The 25,853-nt window shown below is 38.5% G+C and overlaps 1 protein-coding gene across 4 annotated transcripts in view; it reads left to right on the top strand.

The window, feature by feature from the left end:
* The window catches only part of NR6A1 (nuclear receptor subfamily 6 group A member 1), a 221,997-nt gene that overhangs the window by 172,177 nt on the left and 23,967 nt on the right, over nt 1-25,853 (top strand). For all 4 annotated transcript variants that reach the window (XR_012008275.1, XM_072777881.1, XM_072777879.1 and 1 more), the window contains 2 exons: nt 13,327-13,569; nt 21,040-21,095. Coding sequence is in view for 3 of the 4 variants with exons in the window: in XM_072777881.1 (XP_072633982.1) it covers nt 13,327-13,569; nt 21,040-21,095 (299 nt within the window). In the remaining variant the exon portion in view is untranslated. The remainder of the gene's footprint in view (nt 1-13,326; nt 13,570-21,039; nt 21,096-25,853) is intronic.

Below are 25,853 nucleotides of genomic sequence, written 5' to 3'. Positions count from 1 at the left end.
TTTCAAGCAAAAAGTAGTAATTATTACATAGTGAATCATTGTCTATATTTCCAACTTCAAAAATATGTACTTGTTTAGAGCTCTCGTGCGCGGATCAAGCTATCCATTAATGAAATATCTGTATATTTCTATTTTTTTTCGGAGAAGACTCCCCAGGCTCAACCAACTCTTTTTCCCCCGTAAATGAATAAGGGATCCTTAAAAATTTCCAGTAGCAATCCAAATAGGACAAACCACAGATCTGCTTATTTCCAACTGGAAAACCTAAATTTACAGGAATATGAAAAGTCTTATACCACAAATAGAAACTTGATTCCTAATTTGAAGGTTCCTACACATAAGAGGCAAGAAGAAACTAGGACTGTGGTCTGACTTTTTCTTTTCTTGGCCCCACTTGTTGAATGATGAGGTAGCATTTTCCCTGGATTTATTTCCATGGCTCCAGCTAGTTGTAATTTGTGAACCATTTTATCTTTGTTTTCAGGCCTAAGTAATGGCAGTAACATTTTTTTTTTTTTTTTTAAGTAAGCCCTACAGGCAGCAGGGGTCTCATACTCACAACCTTGAATTCAAGAGTTACCTGCTCCACCAACCAAGCCAGGCAGGCACCTCTCTTTTGTCTTTTTCCCATCTTTCTAGTCAATGACTTGTAAGGATAACTCCTAAAAGTTCAGTCCATACTGATCTTGTGAATTACTCACTTGTTTTTTTTCTTTTCTAAAGACTTTATTTATTCATGAGAGACACAGAGAGGCAGAGACACAGGCAGAGGGAGAAGCAGGTTCCCTACCAGGAGCAGTAGAGGAGAATTCTTAAGATTTTCACTTATTTCTGTTTTAAGTTCTATGTTTGCAGATGAAATTTTGAGGGTACCTGTTCCCAGTTTCAAGGATTTCATTTCAGATGGTGGCAACCTATGAAACTGAATACAGTCAGTAGTACTTAGAAGAATGTGCAGCTGATCAGGGGAGTTAGATCCAGTAATGCAGTTGAAAATGTTTTAAATACCCTTTGTTTTAAATACCTTTTAGCTAGGCAAGTTCCAAATTGCCTTAGTTGTTAGTATAATTTTGGTCAAGTCAGCAGCTGTACTCTCCATTTCCTAAATCTGGCCTTCATCACAATCTGAAGAGCAGGTTTTGATAAAAATCAGTTTCCAATTGTAATTTGCGTAACCTGAGCCCTTGGAATGAACAAAATGTCCTGTTTGAGGTGGGGGAGGTATTTTTATAATAGTAGGGCTGAAAGGAGAGATGAGTGCAAGAGGAATTTTGGTTTCTTCTATACTTAGCCAAATTAAAGTAGAACTAGTTGCTATATGGAAGTACTAAGTAATACATCTAGTTAGTTCTTTGCTTCACAGATTGTGTTGTGACTCCTGTTGTTGCTTTGGTTTGCGGGAAAAAAAGGCAGCAGTAATACTGAGGCTCAATTTTTATATATACCATTCCTTCTCTTCCTGCACTCCACCCCTATAGGAGGTAGTGTGGTATAATGGGAGGTCTGTCTTTGGAAAAGTAGTGAGACTGAAACAGCTCCATTTTGACTCACTTTGTGATCCTGGGCAAATCACTTTACTTTTCTGACCGTGGCCAAGTAACTTAACCTTTTTCTTTAATGAAAATAAAATACATAAGGAAAATTTAAATGTTAAACTGTTTTTACTTTTCATATAGGTTTTTATTTTGAGCATGTCTAAATGATAGTCCATTCTCCTCTGAAAAGCCTTTGTTCTTGGGGCACCTGGCTGGCTCAGTTGGTGGAACATATGACTCTTGATCTAAGGGTTGTAAGTTTGAGCCCCAGGTTGGGTGTAGAGATTACTTAAAAAATCTTTAAAAAAAATTTTATAAAGCCTTTGTTCTAATCTTTATCTTCTAAATGCACACGAATCTCCCCTAGTTAAAAAAAAAAAAAAGTATCCTTTTAAAAGCTGTTGCTTCTTCCTACAAACTGTTCTTCTGTTACTTTTAAATGAGGTGACACTACTCAATAAAATACTGCTTATTTTATTTCTTTACCACTCATCTTTTTTTTTAAGATTTTATTTTTTAAGTAATCTCTACACTGAGCATGAGGATTGAGCATACAACCCTGAGATCAAAAATCACAAGCTCTTCTGACTCAGCCAGTCAGGTGGCCTACCACTCACCTGTTTTTAACTCAATATGATTTTTGTCTCATCAGTTTACTGAAAATGTTATTAGCCCTTTGAGCCCTTTGTTCTTCCTCACACTTTTTGACCCACATTGCATTTGACAAGTACTCTCTTTATGAAACCCTTTTGTTTCTTACATTTCTCTTTATCATGGATTTATATTCCACCTATGCCTTCTTTGATCATGTCACCCCACTTTCCATCCCTAACTTCTTACCTTCCCCAATGTCTTAGTTTTATCTTATTATTGCTCCTCTACACATCCCCTTCCTCCTTAGAGTTCTAATCTATTGCCATAGTTTCAATTCTTCCAGGTATTGACTCATAGATTTTTCATCCTAACAATGGTTAAACATTGTCCCCTACATAGCTGTCTTTGGAATATTTCTGCTTGACTCATCATCTTCTCTTAAATTCAAGAGAGGATGATTTTGTCCCTCACTCAGCTTTTACTTTCCTCTTTTGTATTAGTGATACCACATTTCTCAAGCCACCGTGGTGTAAAACCTCAAGTTCATTTTTGACCCTTTCCTCCGTTCCTATTATGGGATGCCCATGCCATTCATCTTGTCGCAACCTGCACATCATTGTGAGATTGATATTCCTAAAATACTACTTTGATCCAGATATATCTCCATTTAAAAATCTCAGTGGCCTTTTTTAAAAGATTTTATTCATTTATTTGAGAGAGAGCTCGACCGGGATGGTGGTGGTGGTGGTGGTGGTGCAGAGGGAGAAGCAGACTCCCTGCTGAGCAGAGCTCCATGTGGGGCTCATCCCAGGACCCTAAGATTATGTCTTGAGCAGAAGGAGATGCCTAATGAACTGAGCCACTCAGACGCCCCTAAAAATCTCCGTAGTTTTTTATCAGTAGGATAAAATGAATTCCAATGTATTCCAAACAGTTTTCTAGACTTCTGTATGACCATTCCTCTGTAAGATCTTTCTGCTTAACTATATATCTACATAGTTTGCCCAAACATACCTTACATTTGCTTCCTTTTTTTTTTTTTTTTGGCCACTGATGATGTCCTTTCCCTTACCTAAAGTGCCCTGTTATCTTTTGTTTCCAACTTTTTTACCATGAAATATAACACTTGGAGAAAAGTACACAAAACACAATTTTACAGCTTAATGAATTAATATCAAGCAAGCATCACCCAAGTCAAGAAATAAAACATGGGAGATCCCTGGGTGGCTCAGTGGTTTAGTGCCTGCCTTCAGCCCAGGACATGAGTCCCACATTGGGCTCCCTGCATGGAGCCTGCTTCTCCCTCTGCCTGTGTCTCTGCCTCTCTCTCTCTCTCTCTCTCTCGAATAAATAAATAAAATCTTAAAAAAAAAAAAAAATAAAACATTCCCAGAACTCAAAAGCTCCTCTCTACCCCAGCACTGTTCTCACTATATGTTCCTTTACTGTCTGAGCCTGTTTTTATTGTTGTTGTTGTTTTAACTTATTTAAAATGAATGGCATACTATGAATGGTTGGTTTTGGGAGGTTTTTGTTCCATCTGGCTTCTTTTACCCAACATTTGTACTAGTCATCCAAATTGTTGCAGTCATTCAAATACCTTTTTCTCCTTTTTTTTTTTCCGTTTTTTTTTTTTCAAATACTTTTACAGCTGTATAAGTATTATATTGTATGAATGATACTATTTATCTCCAGTAATATTGATAAATATTTGGGTTATTTTTTTTAAGATTTTATTTGAGAGAGTATAAGCCCCACCCCGGGAAAGGAAAGGGAGAAGCAGACTCCCCACTGAGAAGGGAGCTTGACATGGGGCTCATCCCAGGACCCCAGAATCATGACCTGAGAGTAAGGCAGACGTTCAACCAACTGAGCCACCCGGGTGCCCCATATTTGGGTTATTTTTAATTGCATCTTTGACAAAGCTTGTCATAATGAACATCCTAGAATTTGTCATTTCATATACATGTGCATACATTTCTCTTGGGTCATATATATCTGAGAATGAGTCATAAAAGAGGTATATCTTCAACATTAATAACAACACACTGTTTTCTGTAGTAGTTGTACCAATAAACATGTTTACCGATAACATAAGAAAGTTAGTTTTACCAAATTGCCACCATAACTTGAAGTCTTTTTTTTTTTTTAACCATTGTCATTATGGTTTTAATTTGCATAGCCTTGATTATTAATAGGTTGAACATCTTTTCTTAAGGTTATTGATGATGTGGATAGTCTCCTCTGTGAAATGCTTATTCAGGTTTCTTGCCCAGTTTTCTACTGGTTTGCATTTCTCTTAATGTTATATAAGAGTTTTACACATTTTGAATATGAGCTCTTTATAGGTTGTATGTGTTGCATATATCTTCTTCCACACTGGCTTGCCTTTTCACTCTCTGAACATTCTTCATTTTAATGTAGTCTGATTTTATTGAAGTTTTCCTTTATGGTTAGTGCTTTTGTGGCCTGTTTTAAAAATCTCTTCCTAATCCAAGATCATGAAGATTTTTTTTTTATTATCTTCTAAGAAGTATATTATTTTGCTTTTGCTATTTGGGTTTTCAGTCTAGTTGGAATTAAATATTTTGCATAGTGTGAGATAGAATCAAGTTTCATTTTCTTTCTGTATAGGTATCTAATTATCCCAGCACTGTTCACTGAAAAGACTTGTCTTTTCCTCATTGCTCTGCAATGCCACCTTTGTCATAAGTTAAATATCCATAATATACCTGGGTATGTTGGGGTATGGTATGTCTTCATTCAGTTCCTTTGGTTTGTTTGTCTGTCTCTGAGCCAATAAAGCATATCTTAATTAACATAGCTTTATTTTTTTTAAGATGTTATTTATTTATTTATTTATTTATTTATTTATTTATTTATTTATTTGAGAGAGAGAGAGAGATAGAGCACAAATGGAGGAGGAGAGAGCATCAGGTGCTACCCACTGCACAGAGAGCTTGATGTAGGACTCAGTCCCAGGATGCTGGGACATGATCTGAGCCAAAGGCAGACACTTAACCAACTGAGCCACCCAGATGCTCCTCACCATAGCTTTAAAATGAATACTGATACATGGTAAAGTCTTGTTTTTCTTAAACATCTGTGCTGTTGGAGCACCTGGGTGGATCAGTGGTTGAACATCTGCCTTTGGCTCAGGTCGTGATCCCAGGGTTCTAGGATTAAGGCCCACATAGGCACCGTAAGGGAGCCTGCTGATCCCTCTGCCTATGTCTCTGCCTCTCCCTCTGTGTCTCTCATGAATAAATCTTAAAAAGAAATCTATGCTGTTTTTGTTCTTTTGCATTTTCCGCATGCATTTTACTTTTAGCTCAAGTTATACATGAACACGCAGGATTGGGATTTTACTTTATCTATTGATCTTTACAGTAATAACTTAGAATCTGTGAGTGAAAAAAAAAAAAAGAATCTGTGAGTGTAGTCTTCCTTTCCAGTTACTGAAATCTTCCTCAATTTGTCTTAGAAATCTTTTATATTAATTGTTTTACAGTTTCTCCATAGATATCATATATGTATTTATTGGATTACATCCTAGCTAATTTATATTCCTTGATACTGTTGTATCATATTCTATGTGTGCCCCCGTTTTTTTAATCTGCAAAATAGAGATAATAGTAGTATCTACTCCATAGAATTGTTAGGAAATAGTGAATTATATGTGATACATGAAGAACAGAACTTATTGCATAGTACCAGGCTCTATGTTAGCTATTATCATTGTAGACTTATGATTTATTCCCTAATAAATCCATGAAGTGAGTATTATGGTTATCTCTATTTTACAGTTGATAGACTTCTAGAATTGAGGCATGTGCCCACAGTTACAGAGCTAGGAACTGGCAGTGCTAGAATTCATACTCAGTGTGACTTAACCACCAATCCAATATATTTCAAACCTTTTACACTTTTACATTTTTCATTCATTTATTCAAGAAAATGAGCATCTTTATAGCAGTCATGGTTCCAGATGTTACTATTAACATCTTTGATTGGGACTTAACCTACAGTGTAACTTTGGTTAGGTGTAATTGGGGTCCTGCTACTTTTATAAAACAAGAATCTAAGTATTGTAAAATTCTGGTCAGATTGATGAACAGATTAGTTTATGACTGCCTTTGTTCTCATTTACTTACTGTTCTTACTAAATGATAGAGATGAAAACATCTGTTTATTTGAGCAGACGCTTGTCGATGGTGCTCTGAAGAGATGTTCATGGGGCTATCTGATTCAGATTGTTATTGATTTTCTATGCCAGCCATATCAGCTGTTTTTATTCATCATTTTTATTATTTCATTTGAACTTGATATACCTACCTCTGAAAATTAATCTGTGTCCATAGAGACCCCAACTGAGCTCTGCATTTGCCCATATCTATCTCAGCAGGAGTGTTAAAATTTGAAGAACTGAAATTTAATGTGATCCTGTTACCTGCACTAGAATAATTACTGTTTTCTAAAAAAATATTTAAGGTTATCCCTAAGGTATGGAAAACTAGCAAAGACAAACATGTAATCTTTTTCCTAATATTGCTTACATATGGTTACATTTATTTATCATTAGTAACCAGCAAGTTCCTTTTAGAATGTTGCTCAGGAACAAATTTGTGGGCATATCATGACTGTCTTACACATAGAGGGGTAGGACATAACCTGATAATGTATCTCTGGATACTTCTGTGTAACTCATCTTGTGATAGTCTTGCTAAATCTTAGTGAACTATATTGGCTGTTTTAGAAAGGAATGAGATTCTTCTCAGGGGAAACCCAAGTTGAAGAGAGGTCTCCAGCTTCAATTTTAAGACATGACTTTATATGCCAATTGTTTTTTCTCCCTGTCCCCTCCTCTGCCTTCATTTGTCTAACTGGTAGTCATATGTCAGAACTCACCTCCTCAAGGAAGTTTGTCATTACCTTCCCTTGCCACCAGACTGACTGAATAATCCTCTGTGCTCATTTTTTGAAGTTTTTTTAGAAAAAAAGAAGACAAACAATAGTAATGTCCAGTAGTTAGAAGTTTACAAAGCTGCTTCATTCTAATACCATGAGGAATCCAGAGCTCCATGTCATTTATAGGCAATCTGTTAATTCCTTGATTCTTAAAACAGTTACTTGAAAAAGTACCATATTATCTGTGTTTTATAGACTAGAAATTGAGGTACCTCTGGAGAGGTTAAGAAACTTTCCAAGGTCATGCAGCTAGCAAGTGACAGCATAGGTTTGAGCCCAAGTTCTTAGTCTCTGTGTTCTACTGCCTCTGTTCAAGATATCTGGAGAGCTAACAGTTGTCTATTTCCTTTCCATCCCTTGGTGGAGATTTGCCTTGCCACAAGCCCTGAGATCAACTCGACCACCCTATCCAAGCCCTGAGATCAACTCGACCTCCCCATCCAAGTGCATTCTATTGACTGCCAGGCTGATCTGTTGACCTAATCTCAGTCTTTAATCTCAAAGTTTAAAAGTTGTTTTTTTGTTTTTTGTTTTTTTTTTAAGATTTTATTTATTCATTCATGAGAGACAGAGGGAGAGGCAGAGACACAGGCAGAGGGAGAAGCAGGCTCCATGATTGGAGCCCGACGTGGGACTCAATCCCAGGACTCCAGGATTGCGCTCTGGGCCAAAGGCAGGCGCTAAACCGCTGAGCCACCCAGGGATCCCCTAAAAGTTTAAAATTCTTAACTGTCTTACTTTCCACTCTCCTCTTTTGTTTTACTCTTGGGGACAGGGGCAAGAGAAAGATTCCAATAGTTTTTTTTTTTTTTTTTAAGGTTTTATTTATTTATTCATGAGAGACACACAGAGAGAGAGAGGCAGAGACATAGGCAGAGGGAGAAGCAGGCTCCATGCAGGGAGCCCGATGTGGGGCTCAATCCCAGGACTCCAGGATCATACCCTAGGCCGGAGGCAGGCGCTAAACCGCTGAGCCACCCAGGGATCCCCTAGTTTTTGTTTCTAATGTTTGATTTTTTTCCCCTTATTACATCAATTTTCAGAATAATGAGTTGGTGTCCTAGTAACCTCCATGGTAACTAATGAGATTTTTCTTTTTAACATTATTGTGAATGCATTGATTTTTATATTTGAAGTGTTTTAATCCATTGCTATTATTATTCTTTTTGATGCATAGGTTGCTCCAGTTTTAGGCCAGTGGGGGGCTTTTTATGTTGCTTTTTATGTCCTTTTGACATGACCCCATTATTAGTCTTGGGTAGCACACTACCACTCATCCTATATGTATATTCTGCCTCAGACCTGGAATCAAACATTTCTCTAAGGAGTCTGGGAACCTCTTTGTAGAAAATGGTATTTTCAAAGTTCACTATCTGAGTCCTTTTAGTACTGCTGATCAAGATAAACATTCAGCTTCTCTGATAAATTAGGTTCTTCTCTCTCCTACTCTATTTTTTTTTAACCATCGCTATTTTTGCAGATAGCAAACTACCTTCAAATACCTATCATTTTTCAAACCCTCAGCTTTTCATCAACTCCTTTGTCTCTTATCTTACTGACTTCTGAGCACCACAGTTACTATTATCCATAGTCTCTAATGTGAAGTACTTATTTGCCTGATTTTTCCTTTCTCTTGTATTTTAGGTAGAATAATACAGATTAAGAACACAGTAGATCGACAGTGGTGAATTAGGAATGGTTATGAACATTTCCTTTGTGTTAGCCTCATTAGTCAGAGAATGCTGTAGATATTATGAATCTGGAATTTGAGTTATGTGATAGTTGTTCATGATATTCTTATGAATAAGATAGAGAAATCCAAGCCAGACTAGAGTTTCTACTCTAGTTAAGAGACAAAGCTAATTGAGCATCTATTTCCAGAATGGTAATGGTTAAGCCAGATTGGAGAAGGGGCTAACAACTTGCCAGAAGGCCACATTCTGTTTAATATTGTTTTAAGGATGAAATTGAAAATAATCTCATACTGACCATACATGGAGAAAAGAAGGAGGTAGGAGAAATAACTAGTTACTGGATGGTAAGACTGGAGCCCTAAAGATTTCAACAGACCAGAATGACATACAGAATTTATTATATATAAAGATAAAATTGATCCAGGATGAATATTACGTTCTGCCCTTGAGTTCAACATTTACCTTCCCAAGAATGGAGTAAAGAAAGATGTGGTTGAGGCACCTCACTGGCTCAGTTGGTAAAGCTAGAGGGAATCCATGCCTCGGGCAAAGGTCTCTTTAAGGCAATTTCCAAGGCACTTTCTAACGCTATAAGATTCCAGGTTTCTGTAATATGGAGATAACGATACCTTTCAGTTACTATGGTGAATAAGTAAGGCCAGACATGTAAAAAACTTCTTGAATGTTGCCTGGGACACAATTAATACTCACTAAATGTTCTTTGTGGTATCTATAAGAATTATCTATAAGAATAATCTTTGTCCTGGCCTGGTTCAAGTGAGATAATGAAAATAAACATGCTTTAAATATCCTTCAGGTCCTCTACAAGAATAGGAGATACAGAAATCTATTATCTGACTTGAGACAGGGCACAGCTGAGGCATTTCACTTCAATTGGTTAATTTACAAAGAGCTTGACTCTTTAGCTTTTTTTTTTTTTTTTTTTTTTCCCCAAGTAAGGAAGGGCCTGACCTACCTGCATATAGTTTAGATAGATTTGCCTTGCTGTGGCCACAGAATGTAATAATGATTAGGTCCATAGACTTTGGAGGTTCCAGCCCAGCTCCCATACTTAACTACCTGGGTGACTTTTGGAAAGTGATATCACCTCATAAGCTTCAGTTTCCTCTTCTATAAAGTAAGAGTACCTTATATTTTATTATTCACCGCAGTAACATATGTAAAGTGCTTGGCACAAAACCTGGTACCCAAGTGATCACTTAGCAGTGGCTTCTCCTGTTTTTATAATCTTTTCCTGCATATTTTTTTTATTTATTTTTAAAGATTTTATTTATTTATTCATGATAGTCACAGAGAGAGAGAGAGAGGCAGAGACACAGGCAGAGGGAGAAGCAGGCTCCATGCACCGGGAGCCCGATGTGGGATTCGATCCCGGGTCTCCAGGATCGCGCCCTGGGCCAAAGGCAGGCGCCAAACCGCTGCGCCACCCAGGGATCCCTTTTCCTGCATATTTTGAGAGAAGTTTGTAAAATGCTTCTTTGAGGGGCTTCACGGTTGATTGGGAGAGGGCCTTTCTCCTGTACCTTTGAAAGATTTTCTTCTGAATTAGTTCCTGGTCTGTGGCTTAGACCAGTGCTCTTTATAGACACAGAACATGGCAGTAACAATAGCTGTGAACAGAGAAGCAGTCATAGGATTCAAAGGGAATTTGACTAGTGCCCATCGGTGGAAATACGGACTCACCTTGACTTTGATCTCATTGTGGCCTTTTAAGTGCTTGTGAAAAGAACAAGCAGTGTTATACAAAAGTAGAATCTACTAAGTAGATTCTTAATAATTCTGTATTTGATTGTTGTTCAGTGGGTCCTTTGCTCTGGATCCAGATGCTGCACAGAATGCCATATGAATGCTTTCTGAAGAGGTTACTGAACTCCAGTTCTGATATTGGCAGAGTAGGGTCAGTCACTTCCTAAATGGACAAGTTCCTTAACTTTTTCTGAGATCTTCATTTTCTCAATTACAAAATAGTAATAGCAATTGTATTATATCCACCTACGGGATTCTAAGAATTTTGTGGCACAGCACAAAGCATAATACTTAGTTGTGGTTGGTACTTAGTAAAATCATATCTCTGAAGAAAGGGAGAAAAGGGTATGGTTCTTCCAGATATTGATTAATGATAACTATTTTTAAATCTATTCTAGTAGACTTCTGGTTTGTATTTTAATGTGTGTGTCTATATATGATATGAATCCTATATGTGGTAGAATGTGAGGTGTGTGTTTTTTAATTCTCTACTGTAACTTTGCTCTAATGTTTACCTTGAGCTTCCTTTGCATTTTTATTTATTTTTCCTTTGCATTTTTAAACAGAAAAGAAGAAGAAAAAGAATGGTTATTACACCAGGGCCATTTTATATTTTAACCAAGTTTCTTTTAGTTGCAAATAACAGAAACATTTAAGTTAGCTGGGGGTGGGTGGGGAGAGTATTACAAGACATGGGAATGTCAATTTGTCGCAATAAGTCAATTTGCCCATAGTTAAGTTCATCCAAGCCTTAGAAAGGCTTGGAACGGTCTGTAACTAGGAAATATAGAGTCCTCAAGAGCCTAGGCAATTCCTCTTTCTGTATCTGTCTTTCTCTATTTCCCTAACTGTATGGTCTCCTGGACCTGCTTCTTTCTGTATATCTGCTATTTGCTGTGTGACTTTGGAGCCTTAATATATATGTCTGTTTCCCTGTATGAAAAAAAAAAACATTGTGTAATTGTTCCCTGTACTGCTGTTAAAAATTACCACACATTTGTTTTTTCACAGTTCTGGAACCAGAAGTTTAAAAGTTAGTATTGCTAGGTGAAAATAAAGGTGGGCAGAGCCATACTTCCTCCAGACACTCTAGGGGAATTCACTCCTTGTCTCATCCAGCTTGTAGTGGAAGCCATTCCTTGGCTGTGACTACCTTCTTCCTGTTTCCACATTGCCTTCTCCTCTGTACATAACGTGTATGTGTGCATGTGTGTGTGTTCTCCTCTTCTATTTATATCAAATCTCCCTCTATCTTTCTCTTATAAAGACCTGTGTGATGCAAATAGGGCCCACCTTTATAATCGAGAATAATATTTTAACTCAGGATCCTTAATTTGATCACATCTGCAAAGACCCCTTTCCCTTACAAGATAACATTTATGGTTTTTAGGGATTAGGACCTGTTATATTTGGGTGGCCATTATCCAGCCTGGTACAAATAGGGATAAGACATCTCAAAGTTGGCATATGATAAAAGTTGCCTAAATGCCTCCTTCCTTCTCTACATCTCTTCTAGATAAACTGCCATGCCCCTCCTATAACATTTCTTTCAACTGTTTTTCCTTTCAGGAGTATTATTACATTAAGCATGGATCTCTTTGAGAAAATAATGAAAATAATAGCTGTCATTTATTAAATATCCATTGTAGCCCAAGCATTGTGCCAAGTACTTTATTTATATATGTAGGTACCATTATAATCCCCCATTTTACAGATGAGAGAAACTGGATTCAGAGAGGTGAAGTAACTTAATTTTACCAAATTCAGTCAGTTGGTAAGTATCAGAACTGGGGTATGAATAAGGATCTCTCTCAAACTCTTAGGACTGTGTTCTTAATCATTTTATCTTGCCTATTACTCAGGAGTATGGTTCAGATTGCTGGTTTCTTGCCTTGGCTTCTGATCAAAAACTTTTCCTTCAGAGGTTTCTTGGCACCTGTTAGCAAGATCTGACATCACAGTTCACCAGGGCACTTTTTTGTCATATATCCGTTCTTTGGCAATTGCTTGATCCTGAGTAAATGAAATTTGAGACCAGAGGAAGTTAGCTATATTCCAGCCTGAATTTCCTCTTTGACTAACTTGTTTGTTGTGAGGCGGTAAGTTCCTTAACTCTGTGGATCATGATGATTGATTTCTGAGCACCCAGTACTGGACATAGGGCCTGGACACAGAGTAGATATTCTGCTAGAATGTAAGCTTCACCAGGGACTTTTATTCACTGCTATATCCAGACCTTACAACAATGCCTAGAATACAATAGTTGCCCAATATCAATTTGTTAAATGGATGGAAGACTGGTTGGCTGGCTGGGCCTAGTTAAAACTTCTTCACTGGTTAATAATTATAACTTTCATTTATTGGGTGTATGCCATTTGCTGGGCACTTACATAACTTATCAGTAACCCTTATCCACCTTTCTGCAGGGTAGAACTAAGTGATAGGCTCTGGCTGAGGAAGGTGAGGGAAAGGGAGGAGTTGAGGATATCTCCCCAGTTTCTGACCTGGATACTGGTCCAAGTGATGATGAAACCCCAAGAGAGGAGCATGAGTTATTTTTTTAGATAGGCTGTGTTTGTGATATCTGCAGGTAGATGCAAGGGTCTGTTCCTAGGACAGAGGCTCTAAAAATGCCCCATTTGTCAATTAGCTGGGAAAGGTGATATTCTTGATCTTTCTAGGACAAAGTTGCTTTTTTTTTTTTTTTTTAAGTTGAATTGCAGGCTTAAAGCCATCATTTCCATGTGTTCTAATTTGAATATGTTCAGTTTCTGTTCCAGATGATCGGGCTGAACAACGAACCTGTCTCATTTGTGGGGACCGTGCCACAGGCTTGCACTATGGAATCATCTCCTGTGAGGGCTGCAAGGGGTTTTTCAAGCGGAGCATTTGCAACAAGCGGGTATATCGGTGCAGTCGTGACAAGAACTGTGTCATGTCTCGGAAGCAGAGGAACAGGTGCCAGTACTGCCGCCTGCTCAAATGCCTCCAGATGGGGATGAATCGGAAGGGTGAGTGGTGCTTGTGGCTGTACTACCCATCCTTCATCCATCACTTTACCTTTAGGGTTAGCTATTAAGCCTTGGAATTTTTTATTTCCCAAGCCTACACTATATGCCTGGTCTTATACTGTGTACTCATAACCCAAAACCAAATTTTGGCACAGTTCCTTGCCTACAAGGAATTCCCAGACTAGGTGGGAAGAAAGACTAGTCAGATGTTATGGATTCTTTGAGGATGAATTCATGGAGTGGCAAGACACCAATGAATAATCAGGTTCTAACTCAAATTAATATACTCTACTAGTTCTTCTTTCAAAGCATGATGACAGAACGTAGGACTTTTAGGTGAAAGAAACAGAACAGTATGTTACTCGAATGTGATATCATTTTGTTTGCTAGAATCAAGGCATACTCAGAGGCTAGACATGTCTAGAAATCTGCATCCACTTTGGTGAAGAATTTGGAGTTTATTGGGAAGCTTTCCGAGAGCCATTAGTGTGAGATTATGTAAATAAACCAGTTTTCTAGGAGGATTAATCCAGGGCAGGCTTTGAAGAATGGATTGGTATGGGGAAAGCAGAGAGGCCACCTAGAAAGTATTTAGAAGAGTCTGAAGAAAGGAGTGAAGAATCTGACAGAGGGGTAGGAAAAGTAATGGCACAGATTGGGAGATGGGGAGAAGCTTACCTGATAGGAGTTGATAACATACTGGATATTGGGCAGCACCAGAAATTGAAGTTGCAGATTTGGATTAATAGTAACAGCCCTACCAGGAAAAAAATAATCAGGCTAAAAAGCAGGGTGGGACAAAATGTTGGCCTTGGCAGTACCATTGTTTGAGGTATCTAAGACACATTCAGTGGTTCACCAAGGAATTTGGATGTGTAGGATTGGAGCTGAAGTGAAAAGTCCTGCCTTCAAATAGAAGTTTGTGGAACTTCTCGCCATCAGGTATTAAAATTTTGTTAGTGTATAGAAATCATCAAAGAGAACTTGGATACAGAAGAGGAGAGGGCCAATGTGAGAAACTCAAGAGTATTCTCATGGAGGGTGGAAAGTAGTACAGTACATAGAGTTCAGTAGAAAGAATGGAGGCAGAGGTTGGTGACAGACTAGCTCTGTGACCTTGGGCAGTTTGCTTTATGTCTCTAATGCTCAATTATCTTACCTTTTAAAAAAAGTATGATAGGGCAGCCCCGGTGGTGCAGTGGTTTGGCGCCACCTGCAGCCCCGAGGTGTGATCCTGGAGAACGGGGATCAAGTCCCATGTCAGGCTCCCTGCATGGAGCCGGCTTCTCCCTCTGCCTGTGTCTCTCTGCCTCTCTCTCTGTGTGTCTCTCATGAATAAATAAACAAAATCTTAAAAAACAAAAAGTATTATAATACTTAACTTTTCAGAGTTGTCTAAAAGATTAAATAGGACAATGTATATATAAAATACTACTCAGCAAGGTACTAGGGTTCATAATAGCAGTGTATAGGCATAGGCGTTAGATTTAGTGAACTGTTCAAATTGATTTTGTCTGGGGCAGCCCAGGTGGCTAAGTGGTTTAGCGCCGCCACCTTCAGCCCAGGGCCTGATCCTGGAGACCCTGGATTGAGTCCCAAGTCAGGCTCCCTGCATGGAGCTTCCTTTTTCCTCTGCCTGTGTCTCTGACTCTCTCTCTGTGACTCTCATGAATAAATGAGTAAAATCTTAAAAAAAAAATTATTTTGTCATATTAATAAATGCAGACAACCAGATATACTTTTTTTAAATATTTTTTTTTCTTTATTTATTTATGATAATCACAGAGAGAGAGAGAGAGAGAGAGAGAGAGAGAGGCGCAGAAGCACAGGCAGAGGGAGAAGCAGGCTCCATGCACCGGGAGCCCGACGTGGGATTCGATCACGGGTCTCCAGGATCGCGCCCTGGGCCAAAGGCAGGCACCAAACTGCTGCGCCACCCAGGGATCCCCCAGATATACTTCAACTGGTTTTTTATTATATGTGGGATGAGAAAAATCTCTTGAAAACTTGCCCATTATGAAGAAAAATAAAGTTATAAAAGGACATTTAAATAAATTTAGGTCATTTATAATTTATTTATAATACTAATATTTTTTTATTACTGTGTATATCAGAAACTTATATACTTCCTGTGCATTATCACTGAATATGCACAAATCTATTATTAAATATTACCCTCTGTTTAGGGGTGCCTGGCTGGCTCAGTTCGTAGAGTGTACAACTCTTGATCTTGGGGTCATGAGTTCAAGCCTCACATAGAGATAAGTATATCTTAATTAGTATAGAGAAAGTATAGAGATAACTTCAAAAAATCTGTCTTTTTTATAAAGATTATTTATTTATTTGACAGAGAGAAAGAGAGTGCACAGGCAGGGGGAGCAGCAGGCAGAGGGAGAGGGAGGAGGAGGGTCCCCGCAGAGCAGGGAGCCTAATGTGGAGCTCCATCCCAGGACCCTGGGATCATGACCCGAACCGAAGGCCGACATTTAACTGACTGACCCACCCAGGCACCCCCCCAAAATAAAATCTTTAAAAAATATATATTACCCTCAGTTTATAGGTGCAGCTTGGGGAGGTAAAATGACTTACCAGTAGATAGATTAGTGGTGATTATGTTGATAATAATTATGAAGTTGTTATTAATCACAGAGAGATTGTACCTAACCACATGGACAACATGCTGCTTCACATGTCTACTGTATGGCATAGCTACTTGCATGTTGGAATGCCCGGTGTTAACTGGATGATAAATCCCTATAGTAGGGCATTTAAAACCTTGCCATCTTTGTCCTCTATGTTTCTAATCTCATCTTCTGTGTAAAACTTACATACTGTACCTCAAACTTGCTTTGCATTATCCTGCCTGTGCTTGGGTTTTCTCAGCCTAGAAATCCTCCCTCTTCCCCACTGTTCCCTCTTATAGAAATCTTTCCTAGCCACCAACACCAAACAGGTAATGCCTTGAAGAGAGAGTCTGTGGCAACCTACCCACTTTCATCTGATTTGGTCTTGGTTTTGTTTTCTCATCTCCCTTTGTTGTCCTTACTGTTTTATCAAAGCCTATTTGTGGGTTGCATCTCACTTACTCAGTTGGAGCATGAGATTCTGGGGCTTCTAACCAAACTCTCCCACTTAAGGGAAGAAGAAGCTTAACCTCCTAACTCCTGTAACCATAGCCAGAAGATGACACTTGGAGTGTGGGGGGTGGGAACTGCCTCTATGTACCTTTATATTCTTTACAGGATGGCTTATTTGCCTTGTGAAGGCTGCCTCTCAGAGAGAAACCCTGCCACCTCCTGGTTGGTGCTGAGAAAGCAGAATTAAAATTACAATTGCCATTGGAATATTTTTGGATTGATGGAACTGTTCATAGGGAACTGTGGTGTTGTTCAACATATAATTTTATGCATTTTTCAAAACCTACAGAAATATACACCGCTAAAGAAGTGAATTTTAGGGACACCTGGGTGGCTCAGCGGTTGAGCATCTGCCTTTGGCCCAAGGCGTGATCCCAGGATGCTGGATCAAGTCCCACATCAGGCTCCTTGTGGGGAGCCTGCTTCTCCCTCTGCCTGTGTCTCTAACTCTCTCTCTCTCTCTCTCTCTCATGAATAAATAAATAAAATCATTTTTAAAAAGTGAATTTTACTGTATGTAAGTTTGTTTAAAAACAAGTATATTAGGGAAAAGACAGAATGTAGACTGTGATAAATGAATATGATATTACAAATAAATCACATAGCCACACTGAAGGAAATGGGAAGAAAAGAGCTGACCTTGGGAAATAGTGTTTTGACTATATACTGTATACTATAGGGCTGAAGACAAAAAGAACTGTATACAAACAAAGCTCTCTAGTTTGTAAATTTATTTCTCTCAAGGTTATGGGTTGGGAATTCTGACACTATATATATCCCAGGGTTGAACCAACAAATAAATACATTGTTGATAATGGAAGTCAGGTTTCTCACACCAGAGAAAGAAGTTATAAATCAGGAAGGGGGAAGGCTAGACCGAAACTTCTGGTGCTAGATTGGAAGTATCAATATGAACTCATATTTAGAAAAAAAAAAAAAATGGAAAAACCAGATCTTGGTTTCCAAATATCAAAAGGAATCAGGCCTCTTTGGAGAAATGGTTGATTCTAGGATTGGGGCAGGAAAAATACAAGATGAGCCTGGAGCGTCTTGTGGTACCAGAAAGTTAGAATATGCTTTTTTTTTTTTTTTTTAAAGGAGAGGGCAGGAAGGTAGCATTACCAAAAGATCATAGAAGCCAACCTGAAAGTACTTCTAGTAGCCAAAGTTGGAAAAACTTGAGTAACAATATAACTATGTATTAGTTGAAAAAACAAAGAGTAAAATATCCATGAATTCATACTGATAAAACTAACTAAATAAATAGAGGGTGACAGTTCTTTTTTATAGAATGCTATAAACATGAGGGAAATAGAAAATCACCATTAAAACACAATAGTAACAATTGCTATAGATAGGATCTACTTATGGATGCTAAAGTAAGAGAGCATAGTTTTATTTTTAGTTTTTTAAGATTTTATTTATCTATTTATTCATGAGAGACACAGAGAGAGAGAGGCAGAGACACAGGCAGAGGGAGAAGCAGGCTCCATGCAGGGAGCCCGACATGGGACTCAATCCTGGGTCTCCAGGATCACACCCTGGGCTGCAGGCGGCACTAAACCACTGCGCCACTGGGGCTGCCCTAAAAAAATTTTTTTTAAATCAAAGTTAATTTTCAAAGGGAATTTTTATCACCTTAGTGATAATTAATATTAGTGTATTTTAATGCACATTAGGATAAGTGTGTAATTAAGAGTTTATGCCTACCTAAGATTTTGTTTCTCCAATCATATGTAGACACACTATTGGAAAAACTAGTTGTGGAAAGAAATCTGGCCTTAGTCTAATAGTCTGGACTCCAACCTTGATTATGCTGTTTAGTTTCTATTACCGTAAACAAAATACTTAATTTTTCTGAGCCTTACATTCATCTTTTCGGTAGAAGTGATACTGATACTTCCCCCACATTCTTTTTTGTTTTTTGTTTTGTTTTGTTTTGTTTTGTTTTGTTTTGTTTTGTTTTACCGGAGATAGTATCCAAAACATAGTACCTATCCATCATATAGGAGTTTCCTTAGTCCAGGTGGGGTTGAGAGACAACATGAGCTTTTAAGTAACAGAACAAAAAATTGGTAAGATGTAAATCTTTTTTTTTTTTTAATTTTTATTTATTTATGATAGTCAGAGAGAGAGAGAGAGAGAGAGAGAGAGGCAGAGACATAAGCAGAGGGAGAAGCAGGCTCCATGCACCGGGAGCCTGACGTGGGATTCGATCCCGGGTCTCCAGGATCGCGCCCTGGGCCAAAGGCAGGCGCCAAACCGCTGCGCCACCCAGGGATCCTGGTAAGATGTAAATTTTTAAGATTTGTGGTCCTTGGGATCCCTGGGTGGCGCAGCGGTTTGGCGCCTGCCTTTGGCCCAGGGCACGATCCTGGAGACCCGGGATCGAATCCCACGTCAGGCTCCCGGTGCATGGAGCCTGCTTCTCCCTCTGCCTGTGTCTCTGCGCCTGTCTCTCTCTCTCTGTGACTATCATAAATAAATAAAAATTAAAAAAAAAATTTTAAAAGATTTGTGGTCCTTTAAACAGAAAAACATGTTGAGTTCCTTCCTCACCTCCAAGGCAATGAGAGTGAGATATCAAGTAAAATGTATTCACTGTTGGATCTGCTGATGGTAGTTCTTTATTCTGTACCTGTGAGATGAAACAAAGACATGGAGAACTCAGTACTGGAAATAGAAATGTCTGAAGACTGTCATTGACTCTAGAACAGCAGAGAGAGGGAATTTTAAGGATTTTTAGAACTTGAAATTAGGTTGAAAGAAATCTCCAGACAAAAACCAGTATGCATCTGGCTCTGATGATATAAGCTGTGTATATTTCTCACTCCAGATTCACAGCAGTCTTGTAATGCAGATCTGTTGTCTTCATTTCATAGATGCTTCGAAGATGTTAAAGCTCCAGCAAAGCGGGGAATGGAATCTTGATTTTTTTAATTACAATTGTATACGTAGAAAAGAGGCTGGATAGAGGGAAGGATTAGTTACTGAATACCTACTTTATGTACCAGGCCCTATGCTTGGTGCTTTAGCTATGTTATTTTATATGTAATCCTCACCATACCCCATAAGATAGGTTCCAGAGTAGCCCCTTTTATTGTTCGGTAAACTGAAGTTCAGAGAGGTGAAGAAACTTGTCTGTAGTTAAACACCAAGCAAAAACTGGTTTTAGACCCAAGCTTGTCTAATTCTGAAATGTATAATCTTCTAAGAATACCAATAATGGTGTTTACTTTAGGAAGATGAACTTCCTGTCAGCCTTTCACCTACCACAGGAACTGAGTGTTATGCTTGGAACTCTCAACCCTGCCCCAAGGACTTTCTAGATTCTTCATGTTTTAATTTTTTGAAAGCAAATATATATTTATATATAGCAAAGCTTACTCTCACATGAAGCTGTTAGCTTATTACCTTCTGTTGTTAACATTGCCTCCTCCAAGCCAGCCTCCACAGTGGCCATCACAAAGATTTTTTGAAAATGCCAACCTGACCACATCTCCCCCTGAATTCCATCTTATCCTCAGCTTCCTCTGCTGAAGTCCATATGCTTACCTTGCCATTAACAGCTGTGATCTGGTCCCAGTTGGTCTCTCCAACCTCCAACTTCATCTCTTGTTTCTCTCTCTCTCTCTCTCTCTCTCAGACACACACACACACACGTGTGCGCGCGTGCACGCACCCTGCATGGGTGCATCCCATGCAAGTGGAGGGGGCTGAAGAGGGAGAGAGAATCCCAAGCAGACTCCACACCCAGTACAGAGCGCTACACAGGGCTCAATCTCACAACCCTGAGATCATGACAGGAGCCAAAACCAAGAGTTGGATGCTTAACCCGACTGTGCCACCCAAGTACCCCTCTAATGACTGCTTTTATAGGAAGAAACCAATCAGATCAAAATTTTGATTAATTTAAAAAAAATATCTGTTCTCCTCATCCTATAAATTAGACTCAAACTTAGCCAGGAAATAAAAAATACTTTCTTTCTATTCCTCTCTTTGGATTTACTGGAGCCTTCAGGTACATCATTCTGGTGGGATATTTGTAATTGTGCAGAGGACTATTAATGCTATGACCTTTGCTGAGCATATTAAATGTATGCAGCGTGTGCAGTGTGTGCCCATTGCCTTGGAAGCCCAAAAGTCTCTGCTGCCTATGAGGTAGCCTAGAATAATGCAAAGAGAAAGAGTACATACTTTGGGTCCAGAAAGACCTATGTTTTAATCTTGATTTCACCAATTATTAACTTGTGCTTTTGGCCAAATAAGTTCTCTTTTTGTGCCTAGACTTCTGTCGGTATGCTTTTGACTGTTGACTTATGTTTCCTTCCAGCAATCAGAGAAGATGGCATGCCTGGAGGCCGGAATAAGAGCATTGGGCCTGTCCAGGTGAGTTCTAGGCCTCAGTCTTTGTGATCTATCCTGGAAGCTCAGAGCTTCAGATGTCCCTGTAGCTGTTTACCTTGAACCTCTCATCTCCTGATGGGGAAAGCCATCTTGCTTTCATTCCTGCAAAACTGCTCTTAGAACCTGGTTCTGAAAGTGCTTTGAAAATCTTAAATCTGTAACATAATGATTAAAGCTCTTGTAATTCCCTCAGTCCTTCCCAGGGATTTCACAGGAAGTAAACTCAATTCTGGCTCTAAAACATCCAGAGGATTTTTCCTGTCACTCACTTAAGGTTGTTTTGTTTTGTTTTTCACTTAAAGTTATTGATAACTTAGCCTGGCATAAAACAGCAAAGACTACTTTGCAGTTCAGTATCTCTAAAGATAAATCAGCAGAAAGTTCATTGCCTTACTTGTAGAGTAGGAAAGATAATGCCCATTCAGTCTCACAAATATTTAAGTATTTACTTTGTGCACATCCTTTGTACTGTGAACTCAGTCTAGTGGGAGAGTCAGATGTGTAAACAGACATCAGAGTACAGTGAGTGGTAACAGAGGATGCCCAAGGAGTACAGAAAAGAGGGACTTCTTTTCAGTTTGAATTGGAGCTGTGGTTGGGGACTGAAGACATTCAGGGAAGCCTTCCTAGAGAAGGTAAAGTTTGGGGATACCTGGGTGGCTCAGTGGTAGAACATCTGCCTTTGGCTCAGGGTGTGATCCTGAGGTCCAGGATTAAGTCCCACATCAGGCTCCTTGCAGGCTCCTGCTTCTCCCTCTGCCTATGTCTCTGCCTCTCTCTGCCTATGTCTCTGCCTCTCTCTCTCTCTCTCTCTCTCTCTCTCTCTGTGTGTGTGTCTCTCATGAATAAATAAGTAAAATCTTTTTAAAAAAAGAGAGAGAGAAAGAGAGAACATAAAGTTTGAACTAAGTCTTGAAGGAAAAAGAGGAATTAGCTATGTTGGGAAGGGGTGGGGAGTGTATCTTTTATTACTATTAGACAGAACAGACTGTAAAAGACCACAAGATGAATCTTTAAGGAATCACGGAGAGTTTATGCAGTCAGGCTGGAGCACTGGGCTCAAGTAGTGGAATGGCAGGAACTAAGGCAGTCCTTGAGTTTGGAATCTATTCTCTAAAGAATGGCCTTCAACTATCTTTGATTATAGTTTCTTAGGTAAAGGCTTTGTAGGGCTAGCCTACACCAACTTGTTCTTACTTGCCAGAAGAAGAAACTTCATGAAGGTAGGAAATTGAATCTATTTATGACCCAACCAGTGAATCCCTCGCACACTAGTGAGCAAGCCCATGCCTCAAGGATTATTGGTGTGGACCAAGAGGCAACTACTAAAAGCTTTTAATAGAGAGAGAGACACATGGTCAGATTTGCATTTTTAAATGATTATTCTAGGGATCCCTGGGTGGCTCAGAGGTTTAGCGCCTGCCTTTAGCCCAGGGCATGATCCTGGAGACCCAGGTCCCACATCAGGTTCCCTGCATGGAGCCTGCTTCTCCCTCCTCCTGTGTCTCTGCCCCCCTCTCTCTCTCTAGGTCTATCATAAACAAATAAATCTTTTTATAAATAAATAAATAAATAAATAAATAATATAGATAGATAGATAGATAGATAGATAGATAGATAGATAGATAGATCGATCATTCTAGAGGGACCTGGGTGGTTCAGTTGGTTGAGTGACTGACTCTTGATTTCGGCTCAGGTCATGATCTCGCGGACATGGGATCAAGCCCCATATCAGGCTCCTTACTCAGCAGAGAGTCTGCTGAAGATTCCGTCTCTTTCTCTCCTGCTGCCCCTCTCTCTCTCCATGCATGTTCTCTCTTTCTAAAATAAATAACTTTTAAAAATTTAAAAATTATAATTTAAAAAGATCATTCTAGAAATAAAAATGGTGTTTGAGGAACTGGGTAAGGGTCAGTGAAACTGGGAGCAGAGAAAAAGCAGTTCAAAAGGTTTTATAGAAGTCTAACCAAGAGATATCGATAGTGGTTTTCAGTAGGGCACTGATAGTGCAAATTGAAGGGAAAAGAATAGATTCAAGAGATACTTAATAGGTAAAATTGATAAGATTTATCCAGGTGAATGTGAAGGAATGAGAGAAAGACAGGAATTCATAGTTGTTTTGAGACATATGTTGATGAAATATGGGGCATTTTCTATCACATGAACTTAATATGTGCACTCAAGTGGGCTGTGGGTGTGTGCTGTAATCATTCTTTTTTTAAAATCAAACTTTTTTCATGTTATTCAAATCATATCTATTTCTTGAAAATTTATTTTGATATATATCCATACGTGTTCTTTTGTGTGTGTACAGTAAAAAACATATTAACATGAAATTTATCTCCTTAACAAATTAAGTGTACAGTACAATATTATTTACTATGTGCACATTTTTGTACAGCAGATCTTTAGAACCTTTTCATTCTATGACTGAAACTCTATACCCATTGAGCAGCAACTCATTTCCTCCTCTCCGTAGTCTCTGGCAGCCACCATTCTACTTTCCCTTTCCAAGAGTTTGACTACTTCTGATACCTCATATAAGTGAAATCATGCAGTATTTGTTCTTCTGAGACTTTCTTATTGCACTTAGCATAATATCCTCAAGGTTTATCCACATTGTGGCATATGCTAGGATTTCTAAAGCTGAATAATACTCTATTTTATGTATATACTATCTTTTGTTTATCCATTCATCCATCAATGGATATTTTAAGTCGTCTCCATCTCTCGGTCATTGTGAATAATACTGCAATGAATGTGGGAGGGCAGATACCTCTTTGAGACCCTGATTTCAGTTCTTTTGGATACTCAAAAGAGAAATTACTGGGTCATATGGTAGTTTTATTTTTAATATTTTGAAAAACTGTTTTCCATAGTGGTCACACCGTTTTACACTCCCACCCAGCAGTGCATAAGGGTTCCAAGTTTTTGCATCTTCCTTAGTACTTCCTATTTTCTGTTTTTTTCTGATAACAACATTCTGAATAGTTGTGAGGTGATAACTCATTATGGTTTGGATTTGTGTTTTTCTGATGATTAGTGATGTTGAGCATCTTTTCATTATGGCCATGCTGTTCATATGTCTTCAGGCAAGATATTTTTTTTGTATGTCTATTCAAATCTTTTGCCCATTTTTAAATCAGATTATTTGGGGTTTTTTGCTGTTGAGTTATAGAAATTCCCTTTAACTCTTGGATATTAACCTTTATCAGATAAATAAATGGTTTGCAAATATTTTCTCTCATTCTCTAAGTTCATGTTGACTTTCCTTTGCCTTGCAGCTTTTTAGTTTGGTGTAATTCCATTTGTCTGTTTTTGCTTTTATTGCGTATACTTTGGATATCATATTCAAGAAATCATTGCCAAGGCCAATGTCAAAAAGCTTTTTCTCTATGTTTTCATTTAGGACTTTTATTGTTTCAGGTCTTACATTTAAGTCTTAATCCATTTTGAGTTGATTTTTGTATGAACTGTAAGATCGGAATCGAATTTCATTCTTTTGCATATGAATATCTAATTTTTCCAGTACTACTTGTTTAAGAGATCGTTGTTGTTAAAGATCTTTTGACTATATTTATGTGGGTTTATTTTGGGCTGTTATTTTCCATTGGTCTGTAGGCCTGTCCTCATGCCAGTACCATACTGTTTTGATTACTGTACCTTTTTTTTTTTTTTAAGATTTTATTTATTTATTTATTAATGAGAGACAGAGAGGCCAAGACATAGGTAGGCTCCCCGTGAGGAGCCCAATGTGGCACTTGATCCCAGAAGCCCGGGATCATGACCTGAGCTAAAGGCAGATGCTCAACCACTGCACCACTCAGGCGCCCCTGATTATTATAGCTTTTAATTTGTTTTGAAACCAGTAAGTGGGGATCCCTGGGTGGCGCAGCGGTTTAGCGCCTGCCTTTGGCTCAGGGCGCGATCCTGGAGACCCGGGATCGAGTCCCACATCGGGCTCCCTGCATGGAGCCTGCTTCTCCCTCTGCCTGTGTCTCTGCCTCTCTCTCTCTCTCTCTCTCTCTCTCTCTCTCTGTGGCTATCATGAATAAATAAATTAAAAAAAAAAAAGAAAAGAAACCAGTAAGTGTAAGGCCTCTAGCTTTGTTGTTCTTTATCAGGATTGTTTTGGTGATTTGGAGTTCTTTGAGTTTCAATATTGAATTTTGGGTTTTTTTTTTCTATTTCTGCAAAAAATTGGAATTTTGATAGGGATTACACTGAATCAGTAGATCACCTTGGATAGTATGGCTATTTTAACAATAATTGTCTTTTAATCTGAGGACAGAGGATATCTTTCCATTTATTTATATCTTTAATTTCTTTCAGCAGTGTCTAAGTCTTTCATCCCTCTAGTTACATTTATTCCTAATATTTTATTCTTTTTGATACTATTGTAACTGAGATTGTTTTCTTAATTTCTTTTCCAGATTCATTGTTAGTATATAAAAATGCAAGTGTTTTTTTTCCTGAAACTTTGCTGAATTCTTTTATTGTAAGAGTTTTTTTTTGATTTTCTACTTATAAGATCATGTCATGTATGAACCAAGGTAATTTTACATTTTTTTCTGATTTAGATGCTTTTTTTTTTTTTTAAAGATTTTATTTATTTATGATAGTCACAGAGAGAGAGAGAGGGGCAGAGACACAGGCAGAGGGAGAAGCAGGCTCCATGCACCGGGAGCCTGACGTGGGATTCGATCCCGGGTCTCCAGGATCGCGCCCTGGGCCAAAGGC

Source organism: Canis lupus, chromosome 16 (genome assembly GCF_048164855.1).
Source record: "Canis lupus baileyi chromosome 16, mCanLup2.hap1, whole genome shotgun sequence".
NCBI lineage: Eukaryota > Metazoa > Chordata > Mammalia > Carnivora > Canidae > Canis > Canis lupus.
This window is presented reverse-complemented; position numbering and strand designations above follow the sequence as displayed.